The sequence below is a fragment of the Ranitomeya imitator genome, chromosome 7, assembly GCF_032444005.1.
Source record: "Ranitomeya imitator isolate aRanImi1 chromosome 7, aRanImi1.pri, whole genome shotgun sequence".
NCBI lineage: Eukaryota > Metazoa > Chordata > Amphibia > Anura > Dendrobatidae > Ranitomeya > Ranitomeya imitator.
The window spans coordinates 172,157,141-172,182,960 of NC_091288.1; the positions used below are offsets into that span (position 1 = coordinate 172,157,141).

The 25,820-nt window shown below is 42.8% G+C and overlaps 1 protein-coding gene across 2 annotated transcripts in view; it reads right to left on the reverse strand.

The window, feature by feature from the left end:
• ZC3H7A (zinc finger CCCH-type containing 7A) overlaps window positions 1-25,820 on the reverse strand; it is an 88,030-nt gene that overhangs the window by 59,797 nt on the left and 2,413 nt on the right. For both annotated transcript variants that reach the window (XM_069734052.1, XM_069734053.1), the window contains exons 2-10: window positions 24,049-24,153; window positions 13,878-13,917; window positions 10,336-10,533; window positions 8,270-8,428; window positions 6,321-6,401; window positions 4,833-4,871; window positions 3,980-4,013; window positions 2,603-2,874; window positions 118-271 (exon numbers count right to left, since the gene is read on the reverse strand). In XM_069734052.1, coding sequence (XP_069590153.1) covers window positions 118-271; window positions 2,603-2,874; window positions 3,980-4,013; window positions 4,833-4,871; window positions 6,321-6,401; window positions 8,270-8,428; window positions 10,336-10,533; window positions 13,878-13,917; window positions 24,049-24,116 — 1,045 coding nt within the window. In that variant the 5' untranslated portion in view covers window positions 24,117-24,153. The remainder of the gene's footprint in view (window positions 1-117; window positions 272-2,602; window positions 2,875-3,979; window positions 4,014-4,832; window positions 4,872-6,320; window positions 6,402-8,269; window positions 8,429-10,335; window positions 10,534-13,877; window positions 13,918-24,048; window positions 24,154-25,820) is intronic.

Here is a 25,820-nt window from a genome sequence, read left to right on the forward strand (position 1 = left end):
AGAAATATCCGAAAAGATGTAGAAAAAAAAAAAAATGAGAATACATCCACAACTATAGACATTTTATGTACGTATATGTTCTTATTCTTCATGGTTTATGCATGTGCTTAAAATTACCTCTTTGAGAGCTACTCATAGAAAGGGGGTTTACGGAAAAGCTGTCCAAGCTGGGTGTCATCATCTGGGGGAATGTGTAACTCGGAAATATTGAAGGTGGTTCCAGTCCTGAAAAGTCATTCAATCTGCTGCTTCCTCCTAACGCACTGCTGGTCTGAAACAAGCATTTATCAAGGGTTTTTTTTTTCTACTGGTGATAAAGCAATGTGATAGTACAGTCACATAATGTGAGGATACACTGAATGATAAATCACCTGCAGCGGTATTATTTATATGCCGTTTTGAGGTTTTGTCAAATAAGACGAGGCCCAGAAGCAAATATTTAAAATAATTTCTTCCTCTACATATTACACTAAATGCTGTGTGGTAATAACTTTAAGGTGAAACTCTGGGCAAAAACTTCCTGCTCCATCGCATTAAATCACAAATTAAAGGATCATGAAGACATCCGTGCAAATCAGTCCCGACTCGAGAGTGACAGCCTCAGAGATAGATGAAGCGGTCATGCTCTGGACAGGAGAGCTGCAAGCAGATGGTCCATTCACGGAGGTCTGCATGAGCACTAACTCTCTGTGTGCCTCCTTCGGCAGAATGGTTGTGCGCCTGAGAGCTAACAGCAGTAGCATACTTCCAAATGTCTGCACCTCACAGACCACAACTCATATAAAGGTGTTCACCCAAATACTATGTGGAAAAAAACAAATCTGTTACTTGAGAAAATCCATAGTTATGATATGCAATGAAAAATAATCATTTGGGTCAACACCGGCCTCTATTGTATTGTTATTCTCGTGTAGACATGGATGGGGACAGACACATAGGGAGTCAGATTTATCTTCTGACATGGACTACTTCAAGGACCGTTAAACCTAATAAGTGACCTAAAAAATTATCTGAAGTCCAATCTCAAGTTTGAAAGTATTTCTAAATCAAAGTTTCTTCCCAATGGCTAATTTTTGAGGAAATATGTCCCGTACCCAACATGTTCTGCCAAGCAGAGAGGTGCTCATCTCCCATGACATATACTATTCCCTTGTGCTAAATGCTTTGCAGAGCTAATAAAGTAAGGCTACGTGCCCCCTTACATGAAAGGGAATCCATCAGCACCATTTCACCTCCCAAATTATTCATATTCGCATGTAGCTCTTTCAAAGACAAGTCCGACAAGACCTTTACATGGCCGGTCTGTTCCTCCGTTACTAAGAAATCAGCATTGGAACTGATATGTAACTGAGGCAGATGAGCGATTGTAGATTTGAAGCCTCTGTCACTCCAGCTCTATACCCCAGCTATTGCCACCTTCTCTTGCTTGTCCGATGGCTCCTTTGCCTGACGTTGCACAGCAGAGAGGTGGTCAGTCAAATAGGAGGTGGCGGCAATGGGCGTGAAATGAAGTTGGAGTGACAGAGACTTCAGATCTATAGTAGCTCTTCAGCCATAATTGGATATCAATTAAAAAGCTGATTTAATCAGTAATGGACTAGCTATGTAAATGTATGGCTAGACTTGGGTTTGAAAGGGCTACATGTGCACATAAATAGTCTGGAGGGGTGAAATTCTACTGACAGTGAGACACGAGTCTCTCGCAAAAAAAGAATCACAGCACAGGTACGGAGAACTTAATTTCTCCATTGTCTTTATGCGGGTACATTGGACTGCACTCGGACGACATCCAAATGCAGTCCAATATTTCACTCGCATCCACAGACTTAAATGGGTAACTAGAATCCAATTAAAGCTGAGGGGCAGCGATTGGCTTCATATTCAATTTTGACAAAATTTTCCCATAATGGGTTAACAAGCTGCCTTCTGCATGAAGTAGTGGATAAAACTTTAATCCATTAGATATTTATAGTGTATTCTATTGATATGAGATGCATATTACTGGTAGGAAACCCCATAAGTAGAATTGGTGCTCACAAATTTAATGTAAATGTGTATTTTTTTTTAGTTATGATTTTTTAAAAGTAATTATGATCATTAATAAAGGCAACTTAAATTAGGTTTAAAGGTCTCTTACAACCGGAAATTTAGCACAACACTACAACAACTCATTACGTCACGGCAAGATTCTACAAAGTGACCATTACTTGTCCTATACTCCAGCGTTACCTCCGGTGTTATGGACGACCCAGTAAAGACCAGCCTGAAGAACAGATTGCACAATTTAATTCTCATGTGTTTATACTTTAAGCTTCCATTCCATGTAAAACTCATTAAACAATTGAAAAACGATGCTCAAGAATCAGCAATGTGGTTTTATGTGACAATTATAAAACTTTTAAGTGGGCAAATGCATCCAAAAAGGAAATCTAGAACCAACATCAGTCTCAAAATGTCATGAAAACGGTAGTGCAGATGAATACAGAAAGTAATGGGAGTCAGCATAACCAAATTTGTTCCTGGAAACAGCGAGAACTGCACAATGGAAATCTGAAAAAAAAAATACTGCAGAAAATACATATGCATTTCCCATTAAGCTCACCATGTTTAGTCCATTGCATGATGGCACAGAGTCGAGGATACGGTCCAATTCATCACCAATAATTTCATCCCGCAAAATTGGGAGAGGAAATAAAGCAGATGTATCACTACTAACGAGTGCTGATGGAAACAGCCCAGCCTCAGAAACTGGAGGCAAACTAGGGGAGGCTGACGGGACTGGATCTGGTGAAGCTTCTCTTAATGGTTCATTGCTAAGACTCGGTGTAGAGAAAGGTACGAGAGGAGATTCAGGACCATCAACTTCGGGCAAATCTGAAATACAACATATACATGAAATGTAATTTATAGTGATCAGTGACCGTGCTTGGATAAGGTGTTATCTGAGCATGCTTGAATGCCAACTGAGTGCCTTTGGCGTGCTCAAATGATATGTTCGAATTCCTGCGCCTACATGTCTCGAGGCTGTTCGACAGGCAGAACACATGCAGGGATTGCCTAGAAAACATGAAATCCATGCATGTGTTGTGCCTGCCGAAGCACCTGAGCATGCTTAGATAACACCTTATCCAAGCATGTTCACTCATCTTTTTTAATACTTTTACGATACAAGTAAAAAGTAATTTGCTTGTAGAGAAGGAACGTATGTTAGCCAGTTCTAGACAAAACCACTTTTCCCTATGCAGGACAAGCCCCATTTTTGCTGGGTTTTTCTTCTACGAGTTGATTTACGTGCTATACAGTTATTTTTTGTTTGGCTACCCAAATCATTTCTCTTTGCCTCGAGATATGTCGGGACCTAAAGTTCATATCAATTTTACATTCTGGGGGGGGGAAAAAAGTTACATGCCATTTTTCATATTTAAAAAAATAAATAAATCCATAAAGGGCCACTAAAATCCATTTTAGATCATGTTGCCCTTTTCATAATCATTTTTATATGGTAAATATGTCTTTTGTTTTTCTCATTGGGATGGGGCAGTAAACAATAGTTTGGACTGGCAGTGGTTTTTTTTTTCTTTTTTCCAATTTAGTTTTATTTTTCTCCCCTCTTTTCTTTACTTTTCTATTCACTTGACCCTTTCTTTCATCTCGGGGGGTCGTTAAACTTTTCCATTCCTTCCAGCTCACTCAAGCGATGATTCTCTTCCGACAGAATCGGTTCAATAACAGTAACGACGCTGATCAGAGTGTCAGTTTACTGTGATCCGATTCTCTTAGATGAGAGAATCGGATAACAGGTGCGGAAATGATGGAGATCTTAATTTACCGCATCTTCTTCATTTTCTGTGGGAGCGGAAAAATTGGATTGCACTCAAATGACACTGACGTTTTACACGCAGCCTTAGTCCACATACTGGTGTACATAATACTAACATCCAAACCATAAAATATTAGACATGCACAGAAACTCACTTACCCGGCTCTATCTGATCTGCACAACTACCAGACAGCTGCAATTTAAATTAAAATGCATTAATGCCTACTAAATGCTGATAAATAATGCACGCTCCTCCATAGAAAATCTCCCCAGTAATATAGCAATTTAGTAGACTGCATTTCTATCTTAGCAAAATAAAGCAAGCACAAGGTATAAGTATATATTCAATTACTGAAACGAGAAAACGATAACACAAGTCAACCATTACTAATCTGTGCTGCCACAATATAATACAATGGTGATGAACAAAATCCATGTTGGGTCCTCACAAGTAATTATAATAATTTAGGCCATGTCTCTATGGGTTTCATCATGTCAGAGACCTGACATAATTAATGGCTGTCCTTTATCAGCTTATTCGTCTATACAAAGGGTGTTTGCAGTACAAAGTTGGAAGTTTATGTTGGGATGATGCTTCAGTGTCTGGTTTTGTAGTTGGAAAATTTGATCAAAAGTAACTCCATGTTAAACTGGGTTCACACTGCGTTCTACGTGTCCGTTAGACGGACTACGTTACACCGCGGCATAACGCGGTGTAACGCCGCCATTGAATACAATGTCGGAAGCATCGCTAGCGCACGCCCACAATGGGCATGCGCTAGCCATGTGCCGTCATTGAGTGACGGACCCCGAGACGCAGCGTTTCTGGGTCCGTCACTGCTAGCGCAGATAGAACTAGCAGATGTTCTATCTGCGCTAGTGTGCTGCCATACCGGCACTTGCGTTTACAGCGGCGCGTTAACGTATGTGTTGAACGGGCTGCTGTAAACGCAATGTGAACCCAGCCTTAAACAGTAACATATAGAGCATTTTGTAGGTAGGGAGCACTTACCTTCTCTAATGGATCCACGACTGCAACTTGGGAATTGGGCTAAAACATAAAAGTAGTATTTTAACATCAAATATGTAAAATAAAAGATTTAAGGTTATAGTCCATGCATAGAGAAAGTTTCCCCAAGAACTTGGAGTAGTAAAAAATAACAAAGTCATACTCACCTACCAGCACAGGCTGCTCCGTGCAGACACTGGAAGAGGAAACGTCGCTGTTCCACCAGCAGCTGCAGAACCGCTGCAGCTTGTGACTGGCTGCAGCAGTCAGGTGACTTGAGTAGCGCGTCATTGGATGTTTTTCTGATGACACGCTGATTGGCTGGAGCCAATCTCAGTTCACAGCGGTGCTTCTGTTGGTGCAATGTGATGTTTTTATCTTCCGATGATGGATCCAGGATGGGATCGGTAAGTATCACTTTGTTATTAAGGGTACCGTCACACTATACGATTTACCTACGATCACGACCAGCGATATGACCTGGCCGTGATCGTAGGTAAATCGTAGTGTGGTCGCTGGGGAGCTGTCACACAGACAGCTCTCCAGCGACCAACGATGCCGAGGTCCCCGGGTAACCAGGGTAAACATCGGGTAACTAAGCGCAGGACCGCGCTTAGTAACCCGATGTTTACCCTGGTTACAAGCGTGAAACTAAAAAAAAAACAAACAGCACATACTTACATTCTGGTGTCCGTCAGGTCCCTTGCCGTCTGCTTCCCGCACTGTGACTGCCGGCCGTAAAGTGAAAGTGAAAGCACAGCCGCTGTGCTCTGCTTTCACTTTACGGCCAGCAGTCACAGTGCGGGAAGCAGACGGCAAGGGACCTGACGGACACCGGAATGTAAGTATGTGCTGTTTGTTTTTTTTTTAGTTTCACGCTTGTAACCAGGGTAAACATCGGGTTACTAAGCGCGGTCCTGCGCTTAGTTACCCGATGTTTACCCTGGTTACAAGCGAACGCATCGCTGGATCGCATCGCTAGATCGCTAGATCAGTGTCACACACACCGATCTAGCGATGACAGCGGGAGATCCAGCGATGAAAGAAAGTTCTAAACGATCTGCTACGACGTACGATTCTCAGCAGGATCCCTGATCGCTGCTGCGTGTCAGACACAGCGATATCGTAACGATATCGCTGGAACGTCACGAATCGTACCGTCGTAGCGATCGAAATGGTATAGTGTGACGGTACCCTTAGAGCTCCAAGCCCCTGGGGAAACTTTAATTTGTGGTGATAGAACCTTTAAGGTCAAATTTCCATTTCAGAGAAACAAAATGTATGTGCAAAGTGGATTTATTGCTTTACTGATGCAAATGGCTGCAGAGGGGCCCAATTGATTATTAGCCGGTCCGTTTCAATTCCGTTTTGTGTCAGGACTGCATGCAGAAACTTTTCATGTTCTAAAATTGATAAATCAGAACCCAGACGGACCCTATAATCATGGCCCCCCTGGAAATGTGAGCTCAGCCTAAATAAACATACACTTACCTGTGTGCGAACATAGGCTTTCCTAATTTTCAGTCCCAGCTTCAGAGCTAGTTCGTGTGTCAATTTCACCACACTGTCATCCTGCGGGAATGTGATATGTATTAGTAAAAACTTATCTATCGACAAAATACTGAGGATAGCCTGTAATTGCCTATGTAACATAGGGGAAGATTAGGGTATGCTGAACGTCTGACGCTGCTGCTCCCCTGAACAGTCTTGTGCTCCCCCATACACATTACATCTTACCAAAATCAGCAGCTTGAGTCCAGTTTTACCAAACTCAGTTGCAGCGGCTGATAATTAGGACATATCTATCGGACGCCCTGGGCAGAACGGGCATAGTTAGCAACTACATGCCTGTTAGTTTTTAGGTCCAAAGTAAAAAAAAAATAATAAAAAAATAAATAGTGCTTGATAAACCACTTAATGACTAGGCCAAAAAAAAAACGTAATGACTAGCCAAATTTTCAGTTTTTGCCTCTCCAAACATTCGCATCCATAGTTTTTGTCTTTTGTTTCAACGATAAGTATGTATAAGGCCTTGCTTTATGCAGAAAAAAGTTGCTGTATTTTGCAGCACTGTGATTGAAATGCAAATATAACAAAAAAAATGTTTGTGCTGTTCAGCCAGTTTTCATAATTGTGCAGTTGCTCCACTGTACCAGGGGCATCCATAGTAGAGCACATTAGGGCTCATGCAGACGTCCGAGAACCTCGGTCCAAGCACGGAGTGCAATGCACGGACTCCCCGCGGGTCTTCCAACCCAAACTCCACTGTCTTATAAGCACACATGAGGCTATCGAGTTCAGACCGGTGTATTGTGGTCCATGCTCGGACAACGCTTCAGGACATCTGCATGAGCCCTTACAGGTGCAAACGAAGCTACAGTATCAGAAGTCACCAGCAGAACTGATCTTAGTCTCTTAAGGCTTCTTTCACACTAGCGTCGGTACGGGCCCGTCGCAGTGCGTTGGGCCGACGTACCGACGCATGCTGTGAAGTAAAAGCACAACGGGGGCAGCGGATGCAGTTTTTCAACGCATCCGCTGCCCCATTGTAAGGTCCGGGGAGGAGGGGCGGAGTTCCGGCCGCGCATGCGCGGTCGGAAATGGCGGACACAACGCACAAAAAAACTTTACATGTAGCGTCCGCCAAAACACGACGCATCCGTCGCACGACGGATGCGACGTCTGGAAATCCGTCGCTAATGAAAGTCTATGGAAAAAAAACGCATCCTGCGGGCAACTTTGCAGGATGCGTTTTTTCTCCAAAACGACGCATTGCGACAGAGGCCAAACGACGCAAGTGTGAAAGTAGCCTAAGATGCAGAAACTCTGCTCTTCTACTCAATATGCTTCTGTCTTCCTCACCCGGCCTCCTCTAGATTACAGGAGCTGTAACCCCATACTTGGCCGTTACAAGGTTAAAGAAAAATGCCTATTTACCCACCTACTAGACTCCTCTTCATTCACTACTGAAATCTGTTTTCAGGGAAGCCAGATAACTAGATCATTGAGGGATCAGGTCACAGTTGCTACTCATAAATGTCTTTGGAGGGGAAAGGAGGCAGCAACAGACATGATGCTTCAAGTTCACCTCCACTTTCAAAAGAAAAACCATTGCATTATTATAGTCTTTGTAAATCACTGTATTGGAAGATTTTATACTGACCCAGGGCAGCGTTCTGCTTACCCCACACGCGGGGGCAATCGCTGTAGGACAGTATGACACTCACCCCACACTGAACGCGGGAGCAGGATGTTACACCGTGTACTGCAGCCCACAGAACAGACCTGGGGTGGTCCGTCATGCACTATGATAGTCTTTCTATTGAAAATGGAGATACGCTTTAAGATACTAAAATATCCACTCTGACTCTCCAATATTCATATTTTCCATTTAGGACATAAATTGGAAGACATGCGTGAATTGTCTTAGGCTCACTTACCTTTGGGGCAATGATGGAGCATTTTGCAACTGCCTCATACGCCTCCTTGTATCTCTCCAGTGTGAATAAGGCTTTGGACTTACAGTACAGAGCCCGGAGGTTTTTGTCATTAATATGTAAAGTGTCTTCACAATCTCTCAAAGCATCTTCATGGAAACCCTAAACAGAGAAATAGTATTACTCCCCGTGCGTGACCATACCAGAGTATAGATTGTACACGTTCAAGCACAAATTTACACGTTACAGAATAGTTCATATATCATACCTTATATAAAATTACTATTCCGAAAACTAACTCTGCAAACACATTACTTTATTAATGCAATGCGGACACTAAATCAGCATTATAACCCAGCACCATGTTCACAGATCATCACTGCCCCAAAGTCCACACTAAGCTCACAAAACTGCGAGGAAACCCAGAAAACCCAACTGTTGCACATTCTGTTACTGTATTAGAGACACTCAGTGAAGAACTGTTCCCGTTGTGGTCTGCAGTGTACGTCACTGCTATGTTAGAATGAGCAAATATTCAGCCCTCTATAGAATATACACTGCTCAAATAAATAAAGGGAACACAAACAATGTAACTCCAAGTCAATCACAGGTCTGTGAAATCAACCTGTCCAGTTATGAAGCAACACTGATTGTGAATCAATTTCTCCTGCTGTTGTGCAAATGGCACAGACAACAGGCAGAAATGATTGGAAATTAGCAAGATGACCCCTATAAAGGAGTGGTTCTGCAGGTGGTGACCACAGACCATTTTTCTGTTCTCATCCTTTTTGGTTGTTGTGTTGGTCATTTTTGCATTTTGTCATTGCTCTCACCCCTAGAAGTACTATACAGTAGCATGAGGTGGTGTCTACAACCCACAGAAGTTGCTCAGGTAGTGCAGGATGACACATCAATGCAAGCTGTGGCACGAAGGGTAGCTGTGTCTGTCAGCACAGTGTCCAGAGCATGGAGCAGATACCGGGAGACAGCCCAGTATACAAGGAGACATGGAGGGGGTCGTATGAGGGCAGTAACCCAGCAGCAGGACCGCTACCTCCTTCTTGTGCAAGGAGGAACAATAGGACCAGTGCCAGAGCAGTACAAAACGACCTCCAGCAGGACACTAACATTCATGTGTCTGCTCAAACTGTCAAACAGAATCCATAAGGGTGATCTGAGGGCTATAATCCAGGTCTGGGAGAAGATCCCTCAGGAGACCATCCGCCATCTCATCAGGAACATGCCCAAGCATTGTAGTGAGGTCATACAGGCACGTGGAGGCCACACACACTACTGAGCATCACTGCCTTGTCTTGAGGCATTTCCACTGAAGTTGGATCAGCCTGTAATTTCAGGCTGCCCATGCACCAGGCCGTACAATGCACCAGGCTGCTCCATTCAAAGCCTTTAGCGCTGAAGATGCAAAGATCTTCACTAGTGGACTAAGGTCTCATTTTTAGCTATTAGTGGGATCCTAGTGGTGGGACACACATTGATATAACAATGATTACCTAATCCATGAATAGATGACATGCTTAACCCATATTTCACCTAGAAGGAACTCTTCTGTAATACAGAGCCAATTGAAGGCAGACAGAATACCTACACTCCTGTACTTTTGAAATTAGGCAACTTCGTAATGTATTTTAAACACAAAAATTTGATTCTTTCTCTGCCAAAACTGATCAGTAATTATCAAAATTCTCAATTCAGAGATACAATCTGTATTCAGTGAAGACAGACTTTCCCATCACTGAGATAGGAGATGGCAGTTGCCAGTCGAGAATTTTGATAATGACCGACTAGTTTTGGCAGCGAAAGCTGCAGATCTCTCTGATAAGATGTATTAATGTATTAGAGTTTCTTATTTTCACGTGTTCTATTGATTTATGAAATAAAACTTAATCGACGGTTACGCTTTACGTCTCACCTCCTATGAAAGCGGTACTATAATGGACCCCTTTAAACGCTGTGCTCTTTCCATACTTACACGACGGGTGAAGAACCCTTTAATGACAGTTCATTGTTAATACGAGCTGTGCTACATCTGCGGCATACAAAGCTCTCACCGTGTCTATATAACTCGCAGCCCGATTCACATGCAGCTTCTCCAGCGTCTCGCTGCTAATGGCAATCTCCTCAGATGAAGCGTAGCTGGCGATATTAAGGGCCTCCGTATACTGGTTTATTGATTCTTCCTTGATTCCTTCTCTGTACAGATCATTTCCTTCATTGAAGAGGTTTCTTATCAGCTTGTGAATAAAGATCTGGAAAGGCAATACAAGATGTCAACACGCATAAAAAAGCCAACCTGTGGGTTTTCGGAGTACAGGATGTACCGCACCTTAAAATGCAGAAATAACTAAAGCGTGACACAAAGAAAAATGATCTAGTGTGTAAATCGTCTATGAGTAATCAAATCATATGGTGATCGGAGTCCTACGTGCTCCCTGCTTGTTAACACTGGCAGCAGAAAGCATTCTGACTATTCGGGTGAGGCCAGATGTAACTCCAGGCTAATTCTGCAGCAAATTTCACCTTATACATTGTGAGAAAAATCCAGGGAGTAAATCTGTCATCCTGCAGATCAAAGAACAATTGTAGGAACCACTGCACACAATAAGGTGTTACTTAGATAACAGCGTTAAGTGAGAGGCGGTACTGCTCACCTTACGCGGCTGTGTAAAATACAACCCTATCCGGGTATCAGAAGCACCACAGGTTCGAGGTCCAACATTTTATTTAAGCATTTACAAATTGTATGTATCGTATATACTCGAGTATAAGCCGAGATTTTCAGCCCATTTTTTTGGGCTGAAAGTCCCCCTCTCGGCTTATACTCGAGTCATATACCTGGGGTTGGCAGGTGAGGGAGAGCGGGGGCTGTCTAGTTATACTTACCTGCTGCGGCACGGTCCCTGCAGTCCCTGGCTTCCCCGGCGCTGCAGATTCTTCCTGTACTGAGTGGTCACATGGTACCGCTCATTACAGAAATGAATAGGCGGCTCCACCTCCCATAGGGGAGGAGCCGCATATTCATTGCTGTAAATGATCGGTAACTGTGACCGCTCAATTACAGGAAGAAGCTGCAGCGCCGGGGAAGCCAGGGACTGCAGGGACCGCGCCGGGAGCAGGTAAGTATACGGGGAGCGCAGCGCTGCGCTATATTTACCTGCTCCTCGCTCCGGTGCGGCTCCGTCCACAGCGTCCTCTAGCTGTGACACTCAGGTTAGAGGGCACGGTGACGTAGTCAGTGCGCGTCCTCTGCTGAGCGTCAGTGCTGGAGACAGAGCCGCACGAGGAGCAGGTAAATATTGAAAGCGCCGGCGTCCTGAGCAAGAGAGGCGAGTATGTGATTTTTTATTTTTATTGCAGCAACAGCAGCAGCATTATATATGGCACAGCATTATATATGGAGCATCTATGGGGCCAAAATCAACGGTGCAGAACATAATATATGGCACAGCTTTATAAGGAGCATCTATGGGGCCATAATCAATGGTGCAGAGCATTATATATGGGGCACAGCTTTATAAGGAGCATCTATGGGGCCATAATCAACGGTGCAGAGCAATATATATGGGGCACAGCTTTATAAGGAGCATCTATGGGGCCATAATCAACGGTGCAGAGCAATATATATGGGGCACAGCTTTATAAGGAGCATCTATGGGGCCATAATCAACGGTGCAGAGCATTATATATGGGGCACAGCTTTATAAGGAGCATCTATGGGGCCATAATCAACGGTGCAGAGCAATATATATGGGGCACAGCTTTATAAGGAGCATCTATTGGGCCATAATCAACGGTGCAGAGCAATATATATGGGGCACAGCTTTATATGGAGCATCTATGGGGCAATAATGAACGGTGCAGAGCATTATATATGGGGCACAGCTTTATATGGAGCATCTATGGGGCAATAATGAACGGTGCAGAGCAATATATATGGGGCACAGCTTTATAAGGAGCATCTATTGGGCCATAATCAACGGTGCAGAGCAATATATATGGGGCACAGCTTTATATGGAGCATCTATGGGGCAATAATGAACGGTGCAGAGCAATATATATGGGGCACAGCTTTATATGGAGCATCTATGGGGCAATAATGAACGGCATGGAGCATCTATTTTTATTTTTTAAATTTACCGGTAGCTGCTGCATTTTCCACCCTAGGCTTATACTCGAGTCAATAAGTTTTCCCAGTTTTTTGTGGCAAAATTAGGGGGGGTCGACTTATACTCGGGTCGGCTTATACTCGAGTATATACGGTAATCTGAGCTTCTGGTGAGGTATCCACCAACGTGAGCCAATCCGGTATATGGGTAACAGTGCAGCTTATTCTCAACGTATCTTGTGCACAGCATGGCCTACATTTTCTGCTGTGTTTCTGCTGCATAGGTACTGAGTGAATTCTCCATTGAAGGGAACCTGTCAGTCAATTCATGTCTGTCCAAACCACTTGCAGCATGAATCAAGAGTTTGAAAATCAGGCAAGTGACCATAGACAGAAATGAGACCGGTCTGAATATGCCACTTGCCGGCTTCTCCCAGCGCCTATCCATGTGATTGTCACAGTGTGACTGTTTAATAGCATATGTGCAAAGTAAACCCCTCAGGATGGGGGTCCTTAGCTACACCTAACCCAAGGGTTACCCCTGAAGGTGGAGATGCCTGGGCCTCGTTCCTTCCTAGTCTTCATAGTCCTAGTCCCTACACTAGTCTGTACAGTGTATGGGGAGAATATGAAACAAGGCAGAACAGAAGCACAATCACACAACACTCTTTCATGGAAATACACAAAGAAATATAAAGTGTACAGTCCAGGAGGCAACAAAGTAATATAAACATAACTAGGGAAAAAGGAAAGGGTTAACCAAACACTACTCGCAACAACTTTGGAAATAATCACTAATAACTAGAACGTGTCCACCTCTCCAGATCAAGGACAGAGAAGCTATTGCTGACATTACCTGTATGGCAGGGCCAGCTTAAATAGAGAAATAGCAGACATGGTTCTCCCACAGCATGTGACCGCAGGCAATCTACAAGCTCAGACCAGTAAAGATTTAACTCTGAAGCTCTAAGAGTTGACAGCCTAGTCACCCTGTGCAGACCATATCTATCCATGGAGTAACAAGGGGGATTGTCGGAATCTGAGGAATCCACAGACCCCCAACGACGACATGACAGTTGGTGATGTTACGGAAAACCTCCTTGTTACCGTGACTGACAGGTCTCTTGTTAAGTACTTACATGAAACACCGGTCAAATAACCTGTAGCAACTCTGGGACAACTCGGTTTAGGGTGGCACCGGACTAGTCTCGTCTCTGCCTATGGTCCTTGGTCGAATCTTCAAACTTATACTTTCTCTCATATATTGGATCATTTCAGAAAAAAAATATATATATACCTGGTGGCCACCATGGAGCCATGCTCGGATACGTGCCTACCATGGTTTGGGTAGGAAGAATAGACTGACAGGTTCCCTTTAAACATGTATTGTGTGTAAATTCACTAAACAGACAGCATAATATTATTACAAGGTGCATCCATTTGTCCAAGATATACAATAAATCTATCAAATTTGTTCTTAACACTTACCTCATAATCTTTCTGGGAACCAAGAAATGGCAATGGGGACCTAAAAAAAAAAAAAAAAAAAAAGCCAAAAAAGAAATATGTTAAATTAACCCCTTCATGACCCAGCCTATTTTGACCTTAATGACCTGGCCGTTTTTTGCAATTCTGACCAGTGTCCCTTTATGAGGTAAGAACTCAGGAACGCTTCAACGGATCCTAGCGGTTCTGAGATTGTTTTTTCGTGACATATTGGGCTTCATGTTAGTGGTAAATTTAGGTCAATAAATTATGCGTTTATTTGTGATAAAAATGGAAATTTGGCGAAAATTTTGAAAATTTCGCAATTTTCACAATTTGAATTTTTATTCTGTTAAACCAGAGAGTTATGTGACACAAAATAGTTAATAAATAACATTTCCCACACGTCTACTTTACATCAGCACAATTTTGGAAACATTTTTTTTTGCTAGGAATTTATAAGGGTTAAAATTTGACCAGCGATTTCTCATTTTTACAACGAAATTTACAAAACCATTTTTTTAGGGACCACCTCACATTTGAAGTCAGTTTGAGGGGTCTATATGGCTGAAAATACCCAAAAGTGACACCATTCTAAAAACTGCACCCCTCAAGGTGCACAAAACCACATTCAAGAAGTTTATTAACCCCTCAGGTGCTTCACAGCAGCAGAAGCAACATGGAAGGAAAAAATGAACATTTAACTTTTTAGTCACAAAAATTATCTTTTAGCAACAATTTTTTTGATTTCACAATGGTAAAAGGAGAAACTGAACCACGAAAGTTGTTGTCCAATTTGTCCTGAGTACGCTGATACCTCATATGTGGGGGTAAACCACTGTTTGGGCGCACGGCAGGGCTTGGAAGGGAAGGAGCGCCATTTGACTTTTTGAATGAAAAATTGGCTCCACTCTTTAGCGGACACCATGTCACGTTTGGAGAGCCCCCGTGTGCCTAAAAATTGGAGCTCCCCCACAAGTGACCCCATTTTGGAAACTAGACACCCCAAGGAACTTATCTAGATGCATAGTGAGCACTTTGAACCCCCAGGTGTTTCACAGAAGTTTATAACGCAGAGCCATGAAAATAAAAAATAACTTTTCTTTCCTCAAAAATGATTTTTTTAGCCTGGAATTTCCTATTTTGCCAAGGGTAATAGGAGAAATTGGACCCCAAATGTTGTTGTCCAACAACTGTTTGGGCGCACGGCAGGGCTCGGAAGGGAAGGCACGCCATTTGGCTTTTTAAATGGAAAATTAGCTCCAATCATTAGCGGACACCATGTCACGTTTGGAGAGCCCTTGTGTGCCTAAACATTGGAGATCCCCCACAAATGACCCCATTTTGGAAACTAGACCCCCAAAGGAACTAATCTAGATGTGTGGTGAGGACTTTGAACCCCCAAGTGCTTCACAGAAGTTTATAACGCAGAGCCACGAAAATAAAAAAAAAAATTATTTTCTCAAAAATGATCTTTTAGCCTGCAATTTTTTATTTTCCCAAGGGTAACAGGAGAAATTGGACCCCAAAAGTTGTTGTCCAGTTTCTCCTGAGTACGGTGATACCCCATATGTGGGGGTAAACTACTGTTTGGGCACATGCCGGGGCTCGGAAGTGAAGTAGTGACGTTTTGAAATGCAGACTTTGATGGAATGCTCTGCGGGCGTCACGTTGCGTTTGCAGAGCCCCTGATGTGGCTAAACAGTAGAAACCCCCCACAAGTGACCCCATTTTGGAAACTAGACCCCGAAAGGAACTTATCTAGATGTGTGGTGAGCACTTTGAACCCCCAAGTGCTTCACAGAAGTTTATAACGCAAAGCCGTGAAAATAATAAATACGTTTGTTTTCTTTCCTCAAAAATAATTATTTAGCCCAGAATTTTTTTTTTCCCAAGGGTTACAGGAGAAATTGGACCCCAAAAGTTGTTGTCCAGTTTCTCCTGAGTACGCTGATACCCCATGTGTGGGGGTAAACCACTGTTTGGGCACACGTCGGGGCTCAGAAGGGAAGTAGTGACTTTTGAAATGAAGACTTTGATGGAATGGTCTGCGGGTGTCACGTTGCGTTTGCAGAGCCCCTGGTGTGCCTAAACAGTAGAAACCCCCCACAAGTGACCCCATTTTAGAAACGAGACCCCCCCAAGGAACTTATCTAGATATGTGGTGAGCACTTTGAACCCCCAAGTGCTTCACAGACGTTTACAACGCAGAGCCATGAAAATAAAAAAATAATTTTTCTTTCCTCAAAAATGAGGTTTTAGCAAGCATTTTTTTATTTTCACAAGGGTAACAGGAGAAATTGGACCCCAGTAATTGTTGCGCAGTTTGTCCTGAGTATGCTGGTACCCCATATGTGGGGGTAAACCACTGTTTGGGCACACGTCGGGGCTCGGAAGTGAGGGAGCACCATTTGACTTTTTGAATACAAGATTGGCTGGAATCAATGGTGGCGCCATGTTGCGTTTGGAGACCCCTGATGTGCCTAAACAGTGGAAACCCCTCAATTCTACCTCCAACACTAACCCCAACACACCCCTAACCCTAATCCCAACTGTAGCCATAACCCTAATCACAACCCTAACCGCAACACACCCCTAACCACAACCCTAACCACAACACACCCCTAACCCTAACCACAACCCTAATTCCAACCCTAACCCTAACCCTAACCACAACCCTAATTCCAACTGTAGCCATAACCCTAATCACAGCCCTAACCGCAACACACCACTAACCACAACCCTAACCCCAACACACCCCTAACCCTAACCACAACCCTAATTCCAACCCTAACCCTAAGGCTACGTGCCCACGTTGCGGATTCGTGTGAGATATTTCCGCACCATTTTTGAAAAATCCGCGGGTAAAAGGCACTGCGTTTTACCTGCGGATTTACCGTGGATTTCCAGTGTTTTTTGTGCGGATTTCACCTGCGGATTCCTATTGAGGAACAGGTGTAAAACGCCGCGGAATCCGCACAAAGAATTGACATGCTGTGGAAAATACAACGCAGCGTTTCCGCGTGGTATTTTCCGCACCATGGGCACAGCGGATTTGGTTTTCCATAGGTTTACATGGTGCTGTAAACCTGATGGAACACTGCTGCGAATCTGCAGCGGCCAAACCGCTGCGGATCCGCAGCCAAATCCGCACCGTGTGCACATTAGTGTTTCCAGCCATGGCCGATGATATTGCAACATCGGCCATGGCTGGATTGTAATATTTCACCAGTTATAATAGGTGAAATATTACAAATCGCTCTGATTGGCAGTTTCACTTTCAACAGCCAATCAGAGCGATCGTAGCCACGGGGGGGTGAAGCCACCCCCCCTGGGCTAAACTACCACTCCCCCTGTCCCTGCAGATCGGGTGAAATGGGAGTTAACCCTTTCACCGGATCTGCAGGGACGCGATCATTCTGTGACACAGCATATGCGTCACAGGTCGGATTGGCACCGACTTTCATGACGCCTACGCTGTGTCACAGGTCGGGAAGGGGTTAAAGTACTCTCCGGAGGCTTAGATCCAACAGATTAATGAGCATGTGATGATAATTACGCATCATCTACACTAATATTCACTAACTGGTGGTCACATTCGGTAATCGGGCTTTTAGGCGCAGTATGTAGTGTTGACCTTCAATTTAGAGCCCGGTGGGCCAAATTCACAAGTTAGTTTTTTCAGTGGCAAAAACGGGGCCTTTTTTATTTCTTCTCAATGTGCCAGAAACATTTTTAGCCTGTCTACCTTCTTACAATCCATCTGTGGTCCGTTTTTTGAGGTGAATTTTTTTTTAAAAGTTTTTAAAAGCTTCACCTATGAAACGCTCAGTGAAAAATGGGCAGCACTTAGGTGACACTGTGTGCACTTTTTTTTTTTTGTTCACTACACGGACACAATTCCATTTTTTAATTACGGAACACAATTGTCTGCAGCACCCTCAATGGTAAAAGCGGCAAAGTCAAAAGATAACAAAATCCACTTGCCTCAGGCAGTCATAGAAGCAAAATCTGGACAGCGCTCATCGGGCACAAAAGTAGACTTTATTCCACCAAACACAAAAATAGAAGCAAGGTTTCGCCCTACATGGTCTTTATCAAGCGACACAGCACGAGTCAAAAACAGCAGGTTTAATTAGGGCGATCACTGAGCGAACATCAATCACCGCTCAATAAGATGCAGATACATTTTCCCAAAGCCAGAATCATTTATACCATATAGGAAGTATCCATATCATAACACATTTACATGATTCATATAGATCAGTGGTCCCCAACCTTTCTGACCTTGAGAGCCACATTCAGCTAAGAGAGAGGGTTGCGAGCCACATCCAGCTCCCACCCCCTTCAAAGTAGTGTCAACCAAAGCCCCCATTACAGGTATAATGATAACCAAAGCTTTTCCACAGAAATCACTCCAGAGTAGTATACTGAGATCCAGGGGTATTCTCCCAACACACTGTCACATCCAGCTTTGAGCACCTCCTCTAACAGGTAGTACAAACCTCCAGCGCACCATACCTAAAACATCTCTAAACCCCTAAGACCAGTATATATGCATCCAGATCTGCAATTCTGTGCAGGGCTACTCCCAAAATTCATCATTTTGAGATGTACTCTTTATACCTGTGTGCTAGACCTGGACCTAATGCATCAAGCTGGCAGACAGTCGCGAGCTACAATTCATGGGGCCGCGAGCCACATGTGGCTCCCGAGCTACAGGTTGGGGACCCCTGATATAGATACATGCAACACAAACCTACAGGTGACTACAATACTGCCAATGAATCTACTGTGTATTCATCAGCATCTCCAGGAGATCACTGCACATGCCTCCGCCCGATCCGGAAAACAATGGCATCACCGTTATCGGCGACTGGTGTTCGCTCAATAATCGCCCTATTTAATGATCGGTGGTTGGTGTTCTCTTAATGATCGCCCTATGTAATGATCGCCCTATTTAATGATTGGTGGTTGGTGTTCTCTTAATGATCGCCCTATGTAATGATCGCCCTATTTAATGATCGGTGGTTGGTGTTCTCTCAATGATCGCCCTATTTAATGATCGGTGGTTGGTGTTCTCTCAATGATCGCCCTATTTAATGATCGGTGGTTGGTGTTCTCTAAATGATCGCCCTATTTAATGATCTCTGAATGATCGCCCTATTTAATGATTGGCGGTTGGCGTTCTCTTAATGATCGGTGGTTGGTGTTCTCTCAATGATCGCCCTATTTAATGATCGGTGGTTGGTGTTCTCTCAATGATCGCCCTATTTAATGATCTCTGAATGATCGCCTTATTTAATGATCGGTGGTTGGTGTTCTCTTAATGATCGCCCTATTTAATGATCTCTGAACGATCGCCCTATTTAATGATCGGTGGTTGGTGTTCTCTCAATGATCGCCCTATTTAATGATCTCTGAATGATCGCCTTATTTAATGATCGGTGGTTGGTGTTCTCTCAATGATCGCCCTATTTAATGATCGGTGGTTGGTGTTCTCTCAATGATCGCCCTATTTAATGATCGGTGGTTGGTGTTCTCTCAATGATCGCCCCATTTAATGATCGGTGGTTGGTGTTCTCTTAATGATCGCCCTATTTAATGATCTCTGAACAATCGCCCTATTTAATGATCGGTGGTTGGTGTTCTCTCAATGATCGCCCCATTTAATGATCGGTGGTTGGTGTTCTCTTAATGATCGCCCTATTTAATGATCTCTGAACGATCGCCCTATTTAATGATCGGTGGTTGGTGTTCTCTCAATGATCACCCCATTTAATGATCGGTGGTTGGTGTTCTCTTAATGATCGCCCTATTTAATGATCTCTGAATGATCGCCCTATTTAATGATCGGTGGTTGGTGTTCTCTCAATGATCGCCCTATTTAATGATCTCTGAATGATCGCCCTATTTAATGATCGGTGGTTGGTGTTCTCTTAATGATCGCCCTATTTAATGATCTCTGAACGATCTCCCTATTTAATGATCGGTGGTTGGTGTTCTCTTAATGATCGCCCTATTTAATGATCTCTGAACGATCGCCCTATTTAATGATCGGTGGTTGGTGTTCTCTCAATGATCACCCCATTTAATGATCGGTGGTTGGTGTTCTCTTAATGATCGCCCTATTTAATGATCTCTGAATGATCGCCCTATTTAATGATCGGTGGTTGGTGTTCTCTTAATGATCGCCCTATTTAATGATCTCTGAACGATCGCCCTATTTAATGATCGGTGGTTGGTGTTCTCTCAATGATCACCCCATTTAATGATCGGTGGTTGGTGTTCTCTTAATGATCGCCCTATTTAATGATCTCTGAACGATCTCCCTATTTAATGATCGGTGGTTGGTGTTCTCTGAATGATCGCCCTATTTAATGATCGGTGGTTGGTGTTCTCTGAATGATCGCCCTATTTAATGATCGGTGGTTGGTGTTCTCTCAATGATCGCCCTATTTAATGATCGGTGGTTGGTGTTCTCTCAATGATCGCCCTATTTAATGATCGGTGGTTGTGTTCTCTCAATGATCGCCATATTTAATGATCGGTGGTTGGTGTTCTCTGAATGATCGCCCTATTTAATGATCGGTGGTTGGTGTTCTCTCAATGATCGCCCTATTTAATGATCGGTGGTTGGTGTTCTCTCAATGATCGCCCTATTTAATGATCGGTGGTTGGTGTTCTCTGAATGATCGCCCTATTTAATGATCGGTGGTTGGTGTTCTCTAAATGATCGCCCTATTTAATGATCGGTGGTTGGTGTTCTCTCAATGATCGCCCTATTTAATGATCGGTGGTTGGTGTTCTCTCAATGATCGCCCTATTTAATGATCGGTGGTTGGTGTTCTCTCAATGATCGCCCCATTTAATGATCGGTGGTTGGTGTTCTCTCAATGATCGCCCCATTTAATGATCGGTGGTTGGTGTTCTCTTAATGATCGCCCTATTTAATGATCGGTGGTTGGTGTTCTCTCAATGATCGCCCTATTTAATGATCTCTGAACGATCGCCCTATTTAATGATCGGTGGTTGGTGTTCTCTCAATGATCGCCCCATTTAATGATCGGTGGTTGGTGTTCTCTTAATGATCGCCCTATTTAATGAGCTCTGAACGATCGCCCAATTTAATGATCGGTGGTTGGTGTTCTCTCAATGATCGCCCTATTTAAACCTGCTGTTTTTAACTTACTATGTGTATTTTGATAAAGACCATGAAGAGCGAAACGTTACTTCTGTTTTTGTGTACTCCAATGAGCGTTGTCATGATTTTGTATCCATTTACTTTGCAGACCACTGATCCACAAAAAAAAAAAAACTTACATGTTATACCAAGAAATATGAATGTTTCAGTGTTACAATGCCTTGTGAAAGTATTTGTGTCCCTGGAACTTTTCAACCTTTTCCCACATATCATGCTTCAAACATAAAGATGGCAAATGTAAATTTTTGGTGGAGAATCAACAACAAGTGGAACACAATTGGGAAGTTGAACGAAATGTATTGGTTATTTTAAATTTTTGTGGAAATTCAAAAACTGAAAAGTGGGGCGTGCAATATTATTCGGCCCCTTTACTTTCAGTGCAGCAAACTCACTCCAGAAGTTCATTGTGGATCTCTGAATGATCCAATGTTGTCCTAAATGCCTAATGATGATAAATATAATCCACCTGTGTGTAATAAAGTCTCTGTATAAATGCGCCTGCTCTGTGATAGTCTCAGGGTTCTGTTTGAAGCACAGAGAGCATCATAGAGACCAAGGAACACAACAGGCAGGTCTGTGATACTGTTGTGGAGAAGTTTAAAGCCGGTTTTGGATGCAAAATGATTTCCAAAACTTTAAACATCCCAAGGAGCACTGTGCAAGCGATCATATTGAAATGGAAGGAGTATCATACCACTGCAAATCTACCAAGACCCGGCCGTCCCTCTAAATTTTCATCTCAAACAAGGAGAAGACTGATCAGCGATGCAGCCAAAAGACCCATGATCACTCTGGATGAACTGCAGAGATCTACAGCTGAGATGGGACAGTCTGTCCATAGGACAACAATCAGTCGTACACTGCACAAATCTGGCCTTTATGGAAGAGTGGCAACAAGAAAGCCATTTCTCAAAGATATCCAAACAAAGTGTCGTTTAAAGTTTGCAACAAGCCACCTGGGAGACACACCAAACATGTGGAAGAAGGTGTCTTGGTCAGATGAAACCAAAATCGAACTTTTTGGTAGCAATGCCAAACAATATGTTTGGTGTAAAGGCAACACAGCTCATCACCCTGAACACACCATCCCCACTGTGAAACATGGTGGTGGCAGCATCATGGTTTGGGCCTGCTTTAATTCAGCAGGGACAGGGAAGATGGTTAAAATTGATGGGAGGATGGAGCCAAATACAGGACCATTCTTGAAGAAAACCTGTTGGAGTCTGCAAAAGACCTGAGACTGGGACGGAGATTTGTCTTCCAACAAGACAATGATCCCAAACATAAAGCAAAATCTCCAGTAGAATTTTTCACAAATAAACGTATCCAGGTGTTAGAATGGCCAAGTCACAGTCCAGACCTCAATCCAATCGAGAATCTGTGGAAAGAGCTGAAAACTGCTGTTCACAAACGATCTCCATCAAACCTCACTGAGCTCGAGCTGTTTGCCAAGGAAGAATGGGCAAGAATTTCAGTCTCTCGATGTACAAAACTGACAGAGACATACCCCAAGCAACTTGCAGCTGTAATCGCAGCAAAAGGTGGTGCAACAAAGTATTAAGTTAAAGGGGCCGAATAATATTGCACGCCCCACTTTTCAGTTTTTGAATTTCCACAAACATTTAAAATAACCAATAAATTTCGTTCAACTTCATAATTGTGTTCCACTTGTTGTTGATTCTTCACCAAAAATTTACATTTGGTATCTTTATGTTTGAAGCATGATATGTGGGAAAAGGTTGAAAAGATCGAGGGGGCCGAATACTTTTGCAAGGCACTGTATGTCTGTTAAAAGAACGATAATAACTAAGGGGTGAATGAGTCCATAGGAAGAGAAAACTGGAGTTATCTGACATAAGACTATGGTACTAAGGCATGCATTCTATGTACATCGTAACTGCAAAGGATAGTAAAGAGAATCTGTCACCAGGTTCTTGCTATCTCATTTCAGTGCAGCTTAACATAGGGGCACAGACCCTGATTCCAGTGATGTATCACTTACTGGGCTGCGTGTTGACATTTTGATACAAATCACTATTTTCTTTTCTGCAGATCTCCCAGTTCTCTGAGTAATGAGCTGTGTATAAAACCGCCCACACTGTGCATAGGCAAAAAACTGTCAATCACTGGTGGGGAAGGGGTTATACAGAGCTCATCAACATGGAGGACCACATGGCAGCAGGATTACTAGTGGCAACCTCCTACTGATAAAAGGGTAATTTTCTCAAAACAAGCAAGCAGCCCAGTAAGTGATACATTACTGGAATCAGGTCATTTGTGTCTACATTACAATGCTATCACATTAGGAGGAAAAAACCTGGCGACATATTCCTTTTATCAGGGTCTTACAATCTTAGACCCTCTCTTCTGTAGAAAATAGAGGATCTCCGAAAAGAAATGCAGCTGCTAACAAAGGAAGAGTCTTCAAAGAAAGTTGGCAGCAAACGCGCACACCTCTCTGCATTAAAATCTATGACCGTTACAGGCGAGTGTAAGGCTAGGTTCCCACTGCGTTAATTTGACAGCGCTAACGGACAGTGTTGCACGGCGAAATTAACGCCGTGCAACGCGTCCGTTAGCGCACCAATTGGCAGCAATGTTAACGCGCATCGCTAGCGCGTGCCATTTTCAGCACGCGCTAGCGATGTGCCGTTCTTTTGCGACGCGCCTCGGACGCTGCTTGCAGTGTCCAAGGCGCGCCCAAGGTCCGTTCCCCGCTCTCGCAGATCGGGGATCTGCACTAGCGGGGACGTTAAACGCGACCCCAAAAAATACATTGCGTTAGCGCAATCCGCTAGCGCTATGCGCTAAACGGATTGCCCTAACGCAATGGGAACCTAGCCTAAGACCGCCACATCTACCCTGGGGATGTGCAGTAAATGTATAAAGCGGGAAAAATCCCTTAATATAGGTGCAGCAGAATTCTACTCATTTCAGCAGTTAAAGTAGGGTGAATACTGTAAATCTTACTGAATAAATTCCAGCCCGCTCTTTATATCTTCCTGCCGGCCGAGACGGTCGTTTGACACGTAGGACATGATGTTCTCCTCATCAGATTCCTAAATGGTTAAAAATCTATAAAATAAAAAATCATTCATTAGTATCAGAAATTTTCAACAAACAAGAAGCGTTTCATTTTATTTTATTTTTTTTAATGTTGCCATAAAACGGGAGATTTACTAAACAAAAATTGCGAATTCTATCCCAAAGGGCACCAAAAAGGGGACGAATGGAAAAAAAAGGAATTTGAGCACCTGCTTAGCACTGGTGACAAATAAGTGAACAAGGAGTCTGATAATCTTCTCAATTATCTGAATATTAAAACTGATATGAAGCAGAGTTTCCATAAATGGTTAACAGATCAAAAAGATAGCTGACAACGTGCTTGAGACAGATGTAATGTTACAGATAGTTGTCAACTTACCAGAGCAAAATACATGCGTAATTATATATATATATATATATATATATATATATATATATATATATATATATATATATATATATATATATATAGTGTGTCTCTTTTTACCTTTGCTCTGTGGAATGCTCTTGAATAAGCATACTGCGAAACATTGACTTTGAGCCTGTTTTTTGTCTACTTTTGTGTATTTTGCACTTTTTTTTTTGTTTGCACCCAATGTATTATTTTTATTCTATTTGCACCTTTTCAAACTCTATGTTATATGTGCTGGTCTGTTTTTCCGCTTTGTGGTTGGGCGCTAGCAATTACAGATGTTTTAAAATTGATTCATCAATTGCAGCTTTTTAAAAAGTCACCAAGTTTTACGCAACTTCACTCTAGTCCTCCCCCCTCCCTATTTTTATTACACCAGCATTTTTTGGTGCAATGTCATCAAAACCAGTTCCAGGCAGGGAAAAAAAGCCCTTTTGTGACTGTGCAAAACTCATGAATTGTTTGCTTAATTTTGATTAATTTGGCGCAAATATCGCAAGACAAAAAATAAAGACTCAAATGATGAATCGGGGTCTATGTCAATCACTTCACTCATAGATCTAATATATTGTTTATTTTCCTTTATATACAGGTGCTTCTTGCAAAAGTATCATCAAATAACATCAAAAAGTTAATTTAAGTTCTTCAATACAAAAAGTGAAACTGTTATATTATACAGAGTCATTACACAGTGATCTATTTCAAGTGTTTCTTTCTGTTAATGTTGATGATTATGGCTTACAGCCAATGACAACCTAAAAGTCATTATCTCAGTAAATTAGAATACTTTAAAATCTGAAATGTTGACCTACTGAAATGTATGTTCAGTAAATGCACTCAATACTTGGTTGGGGCTCCTTTTGCATCAATTACTGCATCAATGCAGCGTGGCATGGAGGTGATCAGCCTGTGTCACTGCTGAGGGGTTATGGAAGCCCAGGTTGCTTTGATAGCATCCTTCAGCTCATCTGCATTGTTGGGTCTGGTGTCTCTCATCTTCCTCTTGACAATATCCCATAGATTCTCTATGGGGTTAAGGTCAGGCGAGTTTGCTGACAATCAAGCACAGTGATACTGTTGTTTTTAAACCAGGTATTGGTACTTTTGACAGTGTGGACAGATGCCAAGTCCGGCTGGAGAATGAAATTTCCATTTCCATAAAGTTTGTTGGCAGAGGGAAGCATGAAGTGCTCTAAAATCTCCTGGTAGACGGCTGCATTGACTTTGGTCTTGATAAAACACAGTGGACCTACACCAGCAGATGACATGGCTCCCCAAACCATCA